At 40.9% G+C, this 13,444-nt stretch overlaps 1 protein-coding gene across 1 annotated transcript; it reads right to left on the minus strand.

Moving 5' to 3' along the window:
- Nucleotides 1-1,460: 1,460 nt before the first annotated feature.
- On the minus strand, nucleotides 1,461-1,833 carry LOC103736393 (WAP four-disulfide core domain protein 15B-like). Its single transcript, XM_008835906.1, has 2 exons — nucleotides 1,752-1,833; nucleotides 1,461-1,621 (listed from the first exon to the last, which is right to left on the minus strand). The coding sequence occupies exons 1-2, from the start codon at nucleotides 1,831-1,833 to the stop codon at nucleotides 1,461-1,463; spliced, it is 243 nt and encodes an 80-aa protein (XP_008834128.1).
- Between the last annotated feature and the right edge of the window lie 11,611 nt (nucleotides 1,834-13,444).

A 13,444-nucleotide genomic window follows, 5' to 3' on the forward strand; every position in this document is an offset into this window, starting at 1 on the left:
ATAGTGAGTTCCAGGCTACCCAAGGACTACATAGTAAGCTACCGTCTCAAAAATCTATCTGTCATCTATCTATCTGTCTATCTATCTATCTATCTACCTATCTATCTATCTATCTATCTATCTATCTATCTATCTATCTATCTATCTATCAATCAATCATCTATCTATCCATCTATCTATCTACCATCTATCTATAATCTATCATCTATATATCTATATGTATTTAAATGGAGTTATGCCTCATGGGGAAGGATAATGCTCTCCCCCAAAGCCATATACTATCTAAGCCCAGTACCAGGCTAGGGATCCCGCCTTTCATGTTGTAGATTATTTTTTATCATTGGTTGGGTTACTGCTTGTTATTTTCTTTCTCCCACTTATCATTAGGGAATTGATGGTTTGCTGTGTGAGACATGAAGAATTGCTTTCTATCTTTCTTTTTCCTAGTGTGAGTTAATCTGTATTAAGTCAACTTGACTGGGTTTAGGTTCACTTAGGACACACGCCTCTAGACAGGTCTGTGATGGTGTTTTCTAAGAGGTTCAAATGAGGAAACAAGTCCGACTCAGAATGTGAGCGGTGACATCCCAGGGGCTGAGGTTGTGGACTGAATAAAATGAGAAAGGGAATGGAGCACCAGCACTGAGCTCTCTGCCTCCTACCTGCAGATGCAACGTGACCAGCCTCCTCACACTCCTGCCACCAGAGCTAAAGCTTTTCTGGCCAATGTGTCTTTGTCACTATAGTGAGCAGCAGCTCCAAACCAGGATCCAGAATAAACCCTTTCTGTCTTAAGCTGCCTTTTCCAGGTCTTTTGTCACAGCGATGAAAAGTAATAATTGATCTATTCCTCTCATTCATTCTTTCCTGCATTTTACATACGGAAACTTCTTTTCTGTGTGTTTTCCTTTAAATATCATCTGTAGTGCTGACTTATAAAACTTTATTTATAACATCCCACTCTCAGGCAGCTTTTTTATTGCAACAACACAAAGCTTTATTTCTTTGTTTTCATACTGGCAAGCACTTAACTCTCCATAACAGGAAGAGCTGTGAGAATCATGGAAGAATGGGAGCCCAGTTATATGAGCATGGGATGGTAGTCCATGTGTCTTTTCAGATTTTTCTAGAAAGAGGAGAGATAAAAGCAGATGAAAACCATGCTGGGGACATGGCTTGGGGTCCCAGGGTCACTTTGTTCTGAATCCTCCTAGGTATTCTGTTCCCAAGAAAACTGAGACGGAATTTGGGACTGAGCATCAGTGATGCTATGTAAGTCAAGTAAGAAATCATAATCTCACAATCCCTTACTTCATATTTTAAAGTGTAGTAGGAAATGCTTGGTAACTATCAGGTATGAAAATGGATGGTCGTTAGTAAGTATTGACCTATCTAAGGCAAATGGTTCCACACATGGGCTCCAGGAGGAACCCCAGAATAGCAGAGTTGGGGCTGCCTACCTAATACATAGAATCCCAGGGCTCCACACAACGCTTTTGACAGTAGTAGAAGCAGCACTTTTTATCCCCTTTGCAGCCTCTATCATATCTGCATACAGGTAAAAGGACGAAAGGGCAGGAAAGATGAAACTCTGGGCAATATCCAGGTTTTGTTGTAACTGCTGAAAAATACCACAGGGTGAGTCTCAGGCTCTGATGAACTTCTGCTTCAAGTACCAGTGCCAGCTGGTTCCATGGACTCCTCAGAGGAAATGCTCCCCTACCCAAGCAGACCCAGGGACACTTTCTTACCGTTGTTCTTGAATTTAGGCTGGGCCATGTTGCAGCAAAGAAGGATGGTCACTGTGAGTAGAGAGAGGCTGATCAGCTTCATGTCATAAGAAAGTGTAGGTGATTGGGGAGGCCAGATATGTTTATGCCAGCTTCACAAGATGACCACCATGAAGCAGACCTGTGGTTCACAGAATAGGAGAGCAGCTTGAATCCCAGGGAGGTTTATTCTCACTTAAAGAAGAAATGATATTATGTCATTTGCAGGGAATTGAAGTAGAATAGAAATGCAGGGAAAATTATGGGAATTGGAAGACAAAGGAGCACCTCACTCCAGAGCCTGGCTGAGGCCTCTTGCCCACTAAGACTTGTGAATTCTAGCACAGTTAACATCTGCTGTGAAGGTTGCCAAGACAGAGCCAACATTCCTTTTATATACTCTGTTAATAGGCTGACCAGGCTCCAGTGGATGAACTCACACCAAGGGACATGTCGGGACACAAACTTAACTCAATAGACCTTAACATGACAGAATGCATAAAATCCAGTTAGAGGGCTGTGATGATGTGTACATAGTGGTGGGGGTCTAAGTATGATTAAGATTATTTTATGAAATGCACAAACAAGTCAATAAAACATATATTGAAGAAAATAAAAAAGATATTCTATATCAAAATAATAATGAACCATGCTTAAGGCCCAAACCCATACCACCTTCAAGTATGGCCTTACTCCTGTCCCAAATATTCACTGGGAATTTCATATTGTTTACAATGAAGATGTCCTAACTTCCTCCAGCTCTGTGAAATAAAGTTTTACCTTTTTCATTGTAATCCTGTCAGGTACATCTCAGGAGCCACCCTGTGATCTCATTCGAATTCCTTCAAAATGCTTTGAAGGTAATAATCTCAGAAAGCACTGAAGTTATACATGTGACCGTTGTGAGGACAGTGGAGAGTGACTTTTCTTAGAGAATCCCACTCCATACCATTGGGTGGGAGACTCTTTCCCAATGTCACTTTCTTTTAACCTTAAAATCTTTATTAAAAACATCTCTTAAGATGGACGTGGTGGTGCTTGCCTTTAATCCCAGCACTTGGGATGCAGAGACAGGAGGATCTTTGTGGGATTGAGGCCAGCCTGGTCTACATAGTGAGGTCTAGTTCAATTGGGACTACAAAGAGTCACTGTCTCAAAAAACCAACCAACCAACCAACCAACCAACCAACCAAGACCAACAACAACAACAAAAAAAACCCAATCCCCTAAAATCTCTTTTAATAAACTCCAACTCTGCTTTGGCTGGCTTATCCTGAAATTGTGTGCTGTGTCTAGGCCAAGAATCCTGTTTTGCCTGAGTCAAGGTTTTTAAAGCTTAATGGACTTCCTCCGGCTGCTGAAGGTACAGTGTGGAGGCCTGTCTGTCCCTGCCACTGCAGGTCAGAACGGTGTGGACCTGGAGAATCTAGTGTTAAACAAAATGAGCCAGACTCAGAAAGACAAATACTATGTTTTCGCTCATATGTGGAATCTAGACTAAAACACAAAAATAAAAGACGTGAAAGCAAATGTGGGAAGAAACCAGGCCACTGGGAAAGGGACGGGTGACAAGAGCTGATAAAGCAAGATGACTATGAGCAAAGAATAATATACATGCATAAAAAGACAGAATGAAGCCTATTGACCTAAGAGAAAGACCTCGTCAGAGGGGTTAGGAAGGACAGCTTTGCATTACCCCCATACTCTCCCCACTCTCATCAGCAAGCATCACAAACACTGTCTGGGAAGAGGAGGGGAACATTCATAGGACTTTGCCTCAGATACTAGTACTGGTTCCACGCCGTTAAAACCCAGCACCAGGCACATCCTCATGGCTTCTGATTCCTGGCCAACACATGTGACATGAGCCTCTACAACCACTTCAGAGCTAGATGGGAGCATGAACTCCTTGCCCGAGTCTCAGCTTTTGTCACAGCTAGCTGATGGCAGCATCCTTTGGCTTTGACACACCCTGGGAGCAGACAGTCTTCAGAAACACAGCATCTGTGCTTCTCTCCATCCTGCGTCAGTAGTGACAGCCACAGGATTCCAATGTGTTACTAAGCCAGATTCAAAGTGATGGGATTACTTCCCCTCTCCGTTATAGGATGTGCTGACTGTGTCAGTCATGGGTTTAGGGAGCCCCATTACCACAATGGCTGTAATGGTCATAGGCTTAGGGACCATTTCTGATAGTCTGCAGTGAATGGTTGGACAAACTTTCTATTGAAGAATATTTTCAGATATTGCCAGAATGCAAAGACTGGAATACCTACATCTTTAATTAAAGACATAGATTCAGGATAATCCTCAATAACAGTGAGGAAACATGGCACTGTCTACTGGAGAAAATGAAATAGGAGGCTCAATGTGAGTAGTTGATAGTAGAGAGTATTAACTCCTCAACAATGAAATGAAACAGTCACTGGTGAAGAAAGCTAAATGAACTCTAAGAAAAACGAAGAGAAATAATTCAGGAAAACATTGGAGAAATTTAACAAAGAGATTAAAATAATATTTAAAATCCAAACAGAATTGCCATAGTTGGACAATATTTGTGTGAAATGATATGCAACAGAAAACATCAGTAAGAGAATTGATCAAACAGAAGAATCTGTGAACTCAGAGAGACAGATAACTTGAAAATACACAGTGAAAGAGTGATGACAGAATGCATGAAATCCGGTGGAAGGGTCATGGGGCGGTGCAGGTAGGGAAGGTGGTCTAAATATGACTAGGACGCATTGTATGAAATACACAGAAATTCAATAAAATATATATTGTAAAAAAGGAAGAGGAAAGCTTGTAAGTTTCATGGAACAGCATGAAAAGGGAAATGCCGTGTCACTGGTATTCAAGAAAGTAAATAGTTTATGCTTTAAATACGCTAAAGAAATGATACCAGAAGCATTGCAAACCCCAGGAAAGATATAAACATCCAGATTTAGGTGATCAGAAAGGACCCTAAAGCAGGGTGAAAAAGAAGGAGCAAGAAAGAGAGAAATTCCAGCCGGGCGTAGTGCACACGCCTTTAATAAGCCAGCACTTGGGAGGCAAAGGCAGGCGAACTCTGTGAGTTCAAGGCCAGCCTGGTCTTCATAGTGAGTTCTAGGCCAGCTGGAGCTACAGGGAGACCCTGTCTAAAAAGACAATAAATAAATAAATAAATAAATAAAAAGAAAGAAAGAAAGAAAGAAAGAAAGAAAGAAAGAAAGAAAGAAAAAGAAAGAGAAAAAGAAAGAAAAATTCCAGTGGGAGTGACAGAAGACTCCCCAGAGACATTGCACTAGGCAGGAAAGAGCTTAATGTTTTCAGAGACAGAAACATGCAACCCAAGAATACTCACGCAGCAGAACTGTCCTGAATAAATGGAGGGCAGATAAGACTCTTACCTAGAAATAAAAACCAAGGGAGATCATGTCCACCAGACCTGTTTTTCAAGAAATGCTAAAAGGAGTTTGTCAAGCTGAACATAACAAAAACGCAGTTAATGAGTTACTGACATCTGATGCTTTAGAGGTAAGTTGAAAGTGTAAGGCTAACAGAAATGAGCACACTGAGGTGGTTGTGTTTACGTTGCACAAAATAGACGGATTCAGAGATATTGTGAGACACAGTAACAGCAGCTTGTATTAGTAAGATCATTTGATGAAGACAGACGTATTAAAAGCATATCCGGATGTGGTGGTGCTCGCCTTTAATCCCAGTACTTTGAAGGCAGAGGCAGTCGGATTTCTGTGAGATTGAGGCTAGCCTAGTCTACATAGTGAGTTCCAGGTCAACTGGGGCTACTGGGAGACCTTGTCTCAAAAAACAAAACAAAACAAAAAACAAAACGAAAAAAGGAAGCATGTTCATAGCTGCAGTGGTCAGTAGAGACCCAAGAAATGAAATGTACAAAAGCTCAATAAAAAATATTTTTGAGAAAGAGGAATGAAGCAAATGTCTGGACCGAGTGGAGGAGTAGGCAGCAGAGTCTTAACAACTAGACAAGACAGAGGCTGTGACAGGTTGTGTTTTCATCATCATTTTTCACTAGGAATTTTAAAATTTCAACCTCTGATTTCTTAGATGACTTGTTCCTCAAATATGTATTATTTCGTTTCCAAGTATTGTTGTGATTTCTGTGTTTTATCTTGTTAATTTCTAGTGTTATTCCATTGTGGTCTAAAAGACAAGGAATTATTCCTCCCCCCTTTTTTATGTATCTATTGAGGTTTGCCTTGTTTCTTATGATATGATATACTTTGGAAAAGGTTCCATGTGCTGTTGAAAAGAAAGTGTATTTCCTAGCTGTTGGGTGGAATATTCTATATTTGTCAGTTAAATCAAGTTGATCTGTAGTGATGACTACTGAGCCACTTCACACCACAAGTCACCAAGGCAGTTGGATGTTATTCACAAAGAAGTCATTTATAGATCGGGTAACATGCAGAGGACTTAGATACTTCACACAGTCACCAGGAAACTCAGAATCCACTGTGAATAGAATGGGTATAAATGAGGAAAGCAGGGTTGGAGAGATGGCTCGGTGGTTAAGTGTGCTTGCTGCTTTTCCAGAGAAGAGTTTGGGTCCCAGTACCCATGTTGGGAAGCTCACAACTGCTTCTAACTTTAACTCCAGTGGATCCAACATCCTCTTCTGGTCTTTTCAGGCACCAACACACACAAGAACATACATACACACGTAAATAAATAAATCTTTTTTAAAAAACAAGGAAACCAGTGAATTCAGAATCACAGTCATAATTGGTCTAATACTGGCCTCTGTGGAGCTCTTCAGTATAGAATGTGGATCAATCTAGATCCATCTCCAGATTCCATTTTTCTTTTGGAAAATCAAATAGAAAACTAAAAAGTAGGAAATGAGGTGAACCGGTCCTCAGTCCTACAAATGCCTCATTCACATGACCTTGGGTATTTTGTTGTTGAGAGAGGAAAGGGACAATAAAGAGTTCTGGGACTGCTAAGTGGGCAAAATTACCCAGAGACGGCAAATGAATAAGTGTTCCATGCCTGTGTAAGAAGCCCAAAAGTCTCTTTTGGTTTTGTTGTTATTTGTTTTGCCCCAAGTCAACTGATAACACTGTTCACTAGAAATTTAGACTTCTCCAGTACTACTGAGTGTCTGCTGAATTCAAAAGGTCAGATGCCATCTATCCCTGGTACATCCCAAGGGTAGGGCAGTGATAATCACAGATAACCTAAGCTCTTGAAGATTGTTTTCTAGCCAGTCATGTGAACCTGTCTCTAGAAATCAAAGTACTCAGTAGCACGAACAGGCCCCAGATCCTTCTTGGCTGGTAACAGATAGGCAAGGCCATACTCTGAAGTGAAATTTAGTGGTAAGATTCCAGGAAACTATGGTAGAAAATGGTTTTCATCTTGCAAATGGGAAAAGTATTCAGAAGTTAGAAACAGAGCGGGAAATGGGAATAGCCTGTCCTGACAGGATGACTTTCTTTAGATTAGGGAAAGCCTAGAAGATTCAGAAGTCTTTCCAGAAATACTCTGGGTTGATGATCTTATCCTGATGCTGAGGGATACATGGGTTGGTAGTAGGAATTCCAGACCAATACAACAAGCTGAGCCAAAGTATGTAACTAAAGTAAATGTATTGATTGAAACAACATTTATAACTGCAAAATCATGGAAACAAGCTAAATGCCCAAACAGTGGGGAGTGAAGCCACAGGAAAAGTTCAGGGAGTGCAGAGGAGGCTGTGAAGTGATATGGGTGATGTGCAGACACAGTGTGAAGTGAGAAATGCAAAGAATGGAAGTAAAGTTTCCATGTACCTACATCCTGCAGCAGTAACAAACGTGGGAAAGAAAAACCCGGGCACTAACAAGAGGCATCACCCATAGGGTGGTGTCAGGAATGACATAGAAAGGAGGAGAGAGGGAAGGGAAGTGGAGGTCCACAACTCTTCTAAATATTCTTTTATGCAAAGGCCTGAATTTGGGGAACTACATGAGTTACCCATGAACAAATAAAATAACAAATGAATACACCCCAAAGAAGGTGAAAATTCATAGACAAGTATAAACTTTATATATTTGTCTGGCAGACAAAAATTAAGCAAATAAACCATTAATAAAAGAACTTTTTATTAAGTTTTTACAATTTTCATACAATGTAGTTTGATGGCATTTAGATCCACTTCCCTAGCTGTACCTCCCCCCACTGCCCAATTTAATGTACTCTCTTGCATATATAATATGTCCTATAGAGTTTGATTTGTGTCCCTATATGTCCTTCATTGTGGGTCCATCCACCAAACTTAAGGAACTTTCGGCAATTGATAACTGCTGGGAAAGTGAAAGACAGTGCCTTACAGGGAAGAAACTTCATTTTTTACAATGTATATTTTTATTGAATTTTTGTGCATTTCATGCAATATGTCTTAATCATATTTAGACCCATCCCTATCTACAACCTCCCCCATAGCCCACCCACAGGATTTCATGCATTCTGTCATATATGTTAAGGCCCATTAAGTTTGTATCTCCAGATGTGCCTCAGTGTGAGCTCATTCACTGGAGTGTGGTTAACCTTTGTAGCATCACTCCCTTAAAGGTGTACTCTCCCTTACCAGCAGTGATCAGTTGTCAATAGTTCTTTGCCTAAGGTTGGGGCTTCTTGTCCATTTCCCCAGCTCTATGATGATTTTTGTCTGATTGAGTTTGCATGGGTCTTGTGCATGCTGTCACTATTGCTCTGAGTTCATATGAGCAAGTTCCTAGAAGCCTGGAGGACTGTTTCCTTATGGTCATGCGCCAACCCTGGCTCTTACACTCTTTCCACTCACTCTTCCACAGTGGTCACTGAAGCCTGGGTGGGTGAGGTTTAACATAGGAATACTATCCAGGGACATGCAATCTGCAGTCTCTTATTCTCTATGTTTTGGCAAGTTGTGGCCTTCTGTATTCATAGCCCTCTGTTACATGAGGAAATCTTGCTAATGAGAACAGCTTTTGTTCTGCTTTTTGTTCTACTATGTTCTGTGAACTTTAGGTGCAGAAGTTCCATTGTAGATGTGTCACTTAGAGCTGGACATCTCACAGACACTTATTTTCTGAATTGTAGAATTCTGTAATAGTCTCCATTTGTTATAAAAATAAGCTTCTTGGGCTAGAGAGATGGCTCAGTGGTTAAGAACACTGGTCTTGCAGAAGACCCAGGTTCGAATCCCAGCACACACATGGCAGTTAGCTGTAACTCCAGTTCCAGGGGATTTGACAGTCTCTTCTGTTCTCCACTGCCATTGCACGACATGGGTGCACTTATCTACATGCAGGCAATACACACATACATATAAAAAATAATAAATAAAAAAAATGTTAAGAGTCTTATTAATATTTTTATGCATATGAATGCTTGCCTGCAGCTGTGTCTGTGCATCACATATGTGCCCATGTCCAAAGAGGTTAGAAGAAGGCATTGGAGCTGTCGTGTGTGCTGGGAACCTGAAAGGGCTCTTCTGCAAGAGCCAGAATAAAAAATAATAAATAAAAAAATTTCTTTGGTCTTTTTGAGACAGGGTCTCCCTGTAGTCCTAGCTGATCTGAACTCACTATGTAGATGAGGCTGGCCTTGAACTCACAGTGATCCGCCTGCCTCTGCCTCCTGAGTGCTGGAACTAAAGGCATGCGCCACCATGCCTTACTAAGGAATCGTTTCATTAAATATGTACCATGTTATAAGGTAGATTTCATGACAAATAGTCTAAAAGGAAGACAACATCACCCTTATTTTCCCAACAGTCATTCCTTTCACAATTCAAACATGTTAAATTACTTCTATCCTTTAAAACATCGCCTCAGTTTCACCTCATCCTCCAGATACAGCCTCAGCTGTCCTCTACTATACATTCAGACTACTTGTAAAGGTTGTTGCTATTCTCATCCTGTGGCTACTAACCCAGCACAACTGTATGACTCTTCTCTCACCAAAGTCACTAGCAGATGTGAGACACTGGACAGTTTGGGGCACATGCCAGTAGTAAGTATGCCTATGAACTTCACAGACACTTTTGAGACAGATGTGCTCTTGGCTTACTCCTGAAAATGTCCTGTGGTTCCCACACATTTTCATCATCATCTGTATCTGTCTGTAACATTTATTCCTCCTTTTTGGGTGAAACAAAGTGCTTTTGTAACTCTTTTTGAAACAAGCAGAAGTAAAGGGTTATATCTATGATTAAACATGTAAAAACATAAACATGTTGGAAGTGGTCTCGCTCTTGCACTATAAAAACTTGCTGAGACTCTAGTTACCTATTTAACATGAAGATACATTCTCCCTTACATGGTGCTGAGTTTCTCTCACAAGTCCAGGAAATGGTGCATGGTAATATCAGAGTGCTGATAAAAAGATTTTTCTGGGACTTGTGGGAGTAGGAAAAGGTCTCTGACACCATGTCCCTGAACATAGTGCCTGGGGACATTGACAGTTACTCCTATGGGCACAGAGGAGGAGTCTTGCATTTAGAGGTAAGAAAGGGCAGTGCCTTTTGTAACTTTAGTGGCACACATAGCACAACCAGTCAAGGAAGCTATAAATGAGAAATTCAACTTAGTTCTCAGCCAAAGCCCTTCTTGATAGAATGAAATCTACCATCTTCTTTATCCTTTCTGTGTTTCTTACTGTGAAGAAGCAAGCATCTAGGGTTAGATTGCATCGTGGGTCGAGTGGGTTGGTCTGGGAAAAGGATACTTAGGGGGAATACCCTTTAGGGGAACTCTGGGAGTAAGAAGAAACCCCCCAGAGGCAGAGCTTCTTCTCTTTATTGGGAACTGAGTCTTCTTAACTCAAACGCAAATCCTTTGTTGCATTGTCAAGGAATTGGTGAGGAAAATGTCTGGGATAAATTTTAGAAGGCAACTGTGCAGGTCATACAAATCAAACACTCTTATTACCAATTACCAGGTGAGGCAAAAGGCCACTTGCCTAGTAAATTATCCCAGTTTCTATTTAGATTAGATAGTCATCAGCATCAAGGACATAAGGGAACACAACGAGGTGCATCTGAAGACAGTTTTCCTACATGAAAAGGCCACGATCCTGACTTGGAACAAACACATCCTATCTGGGACATTCAAATAGAAATGAAGATACACATCACCATGTGGAAGGACGTGAGCAAACAAAGGTCCTGCTGTCTCGTCTAAGGCTAAGAAGCAGAGCGTATATGGTGTGGACAAAGGACAGATACAAGTTAATGAGCAACATGAGGATGGCCAACATGTAAGGAAGCTATTCTCTATAAAAACAAGGTCTTGCTTATATATCAGCCAATATATAAAGTTACTATATGACTCGTAGAACAAAAATTCTAATCAGAAAAATTTCCAACATGTAAAGGAAGGGCCACCTTTGTGGTGTATGCCTACTGAAGAATGCATTCGTTGACTAACTGAAGAAAAAGATCAATGCAAAGGTAAGTTTCCTACCAAGGATGGGAGACACATATCCCAGTGCTTAAAAGTAAGTGAGGCCTCCCTTGGTCCATTGCGAAATTGATACTGAGTATCCACACCAGTGGAAATGCTGAGTTACAAACTTTATGGAAATAAGTACTGTTCTCTGGTAAGGTGAGCACCTAGTAGAGGCAGAGAAAACTCCTTGGGGGACTGGGTAGTTCGTGGCTCAGTGATTAAGAACACTGGTTGCTCTTTTTAAAAAAATTTTATTTATTATTTCTATTTTATGTGTATGAGTGTATTGCCTGCATGTATGTGAGTGCACCCGTGTGGTGCAATGCCGCGGAGGTCAGAAGAGGGCTTCGGATTCCTCTGGAACTGGAATTAAAGATGGTTCGTAGCCCCCATGTGGGTGCTGGGAATCGAACCTGGGTCCCCTGCAAGAGCAGTCAGTGCTCTTAACTGCTGAGCCATCTCTCCAGCCCAGCACTGATTGTTCTTAAGAGGACCCAGGTTCGGTTGCTAACGCCCACCTGGCAGCTAACTGCCATCTATAACTCCAGTTCAGGGGATCTGACATCCTCTTCCGGCCTCCATGGCATGGGTGTACTTACATGCAGGCAAAATACTCATAACACATGAGAGAGAGAGAGAGAGAGAGAGAGAGAGAGAGAGAGAGAGAGAGAAGAAGAAGAAGAAGAAGAAGAAGAAGAAGAAGAAGAAGAAGAAGAAGAAGAAAAGGAAGAAATCTAGTTCCCTAGGCTCTCACTGGGTTCTGAATTCCTCTTTTTAGTGGAGATTTTCAATGTATATCTTTTGCACACATGTAACCAGGAATTATTTAAATATGCATCACCTTTATAGCCATGTTCGTGAGTTTATGATATAATTTCATTGATTTTTTACTTTTATTAGTAAAGCTCAATTTCTTGCTTATGTTACTATAAAATATTACAGCAGTAATTATATATATATATGTATATATTTGGCTTATCAATAAATGTGCTTCCATCCCTGTTAAGGTACCTCCCTCCTTCAGAGACCACAGGACCATGGACTAGGTGCCTGTTCACTAAGAATACAGGAAAGATGAGAACAAAGAAACATCCCTGTTTTTAATAGAGGAGATCTGAAAGGGAGGCTCCAGAGTTTGTTGAGGAAGCAGTTGCCAGTTGAATATTTGTAACATAAGGTAAGAAATATAAAATCCAGAAAATAAAAATTATATTCCAGCAAGGTTTTACTTAACATTTCAAAGTAGAGGTAGAGAAAAAAAAAACATAATTAGCGGACCCAGTGATCACAAGTGCATCATCACTATAATGGACCTAAGTTGGCCCAGTACAAGGGATACAGGTCAAACATTCCATCCCTACCCTCTAGTTTTCACTACTCCCATGTCACTCATTGTCCCCTGTTCCTAGGAGTTACCTCGCCTGAGAGAATCTGTGATGTCCTCAAGATGCAGACTCTACATGGCCCATATTTTCATGGACCACGTTACCCACTCTCGCTTTCATTCTCTTAGGATTTCCAACTTGGAGCTTTTTTTGAAGAGCTAACTTTCTTCATCGTTTGCTTTTGACTCCTAAGATCTGTCAATTGCTGCAAATTTAGAGGCTTGAAGGTCATCCTTGCAACTGAAAATTCTAAATTAAAAGGCTACATTAATGTGGCTATGTTGTTTAGCATTATGGATAATAATGACTGTAGACATATAACTGGAACTACGTTTATAACTGCAACATTAAAAACAGGCTGGTGGAACTCTGCCAGTCATCGGCCTGTACAGCACCCAAGGCTATTCCTAAAGGCCCTCATGACCCTTTTCCTAGTAGGGTTCCAGAAGGTTGCAGCATCTTTCCTTATAGCAGGGTATACTGCTCCTACTAGATAACATAGGCTATCAAAATAAAAGCCTAATGCCATGAATGGACTTCCCCTTTTGAAGCTGTTGATTAGAGTGTTATAGACTCTCAACCAACATTAGCCATCGCCCCTCTCTTGGTTACCCACCGGAACTTCACAGTAAGACCTTCTTGTTGAAGACACTACATACATGAGTTGTAGAACAAACAAGGAGAAATCAAGCTGTTTCTGACTTCAAAGCCTTATCTTTACTGCCCAGCTTTCATAGTGCTGGAAGTTGCTATACATGCTATCTGAAGAGAAATCAGTCATCAACCTGACCCTGCTGTGAATCTGTGAGCTACAAACAATGAGTCTGGCAAAATATGCCCACAAATGCAA

This window comes from Nannospalax galili, unplaced genomic scaffold (assembly GCF_000622305.1).
Source record: "Nannospalax galili isolate Female #2095 unplaced genomic scaffold, S.galili_v1.0 scaffold1090, whole genome shotgun sequence".
Taxonomy (NCBI): domain Eukaryota; kingdom Metazoa; phylum Chordata; class Mammalia; order Rodentia; family Spalacidae; genus Nannospalax; species Nannospalax galili.

Bases quoted from the DNA above. Each gene is read 5' to 3' on its own strand.
- LOC103736393 (XM_008835906.1), bottom strand. From the start codon at position 1,833: ATGAAGCTGATCAGCCTCTCTCTACTCACAGTGACCATCCTTCTTTGC. The intron at 1,622-1,751 runs GTAAGAAAGTGT...GGTATTTTTCAG, and splicing joins GCCTAAATTCAAGAACAACG to CAGTTACAACAAAACCTGGA.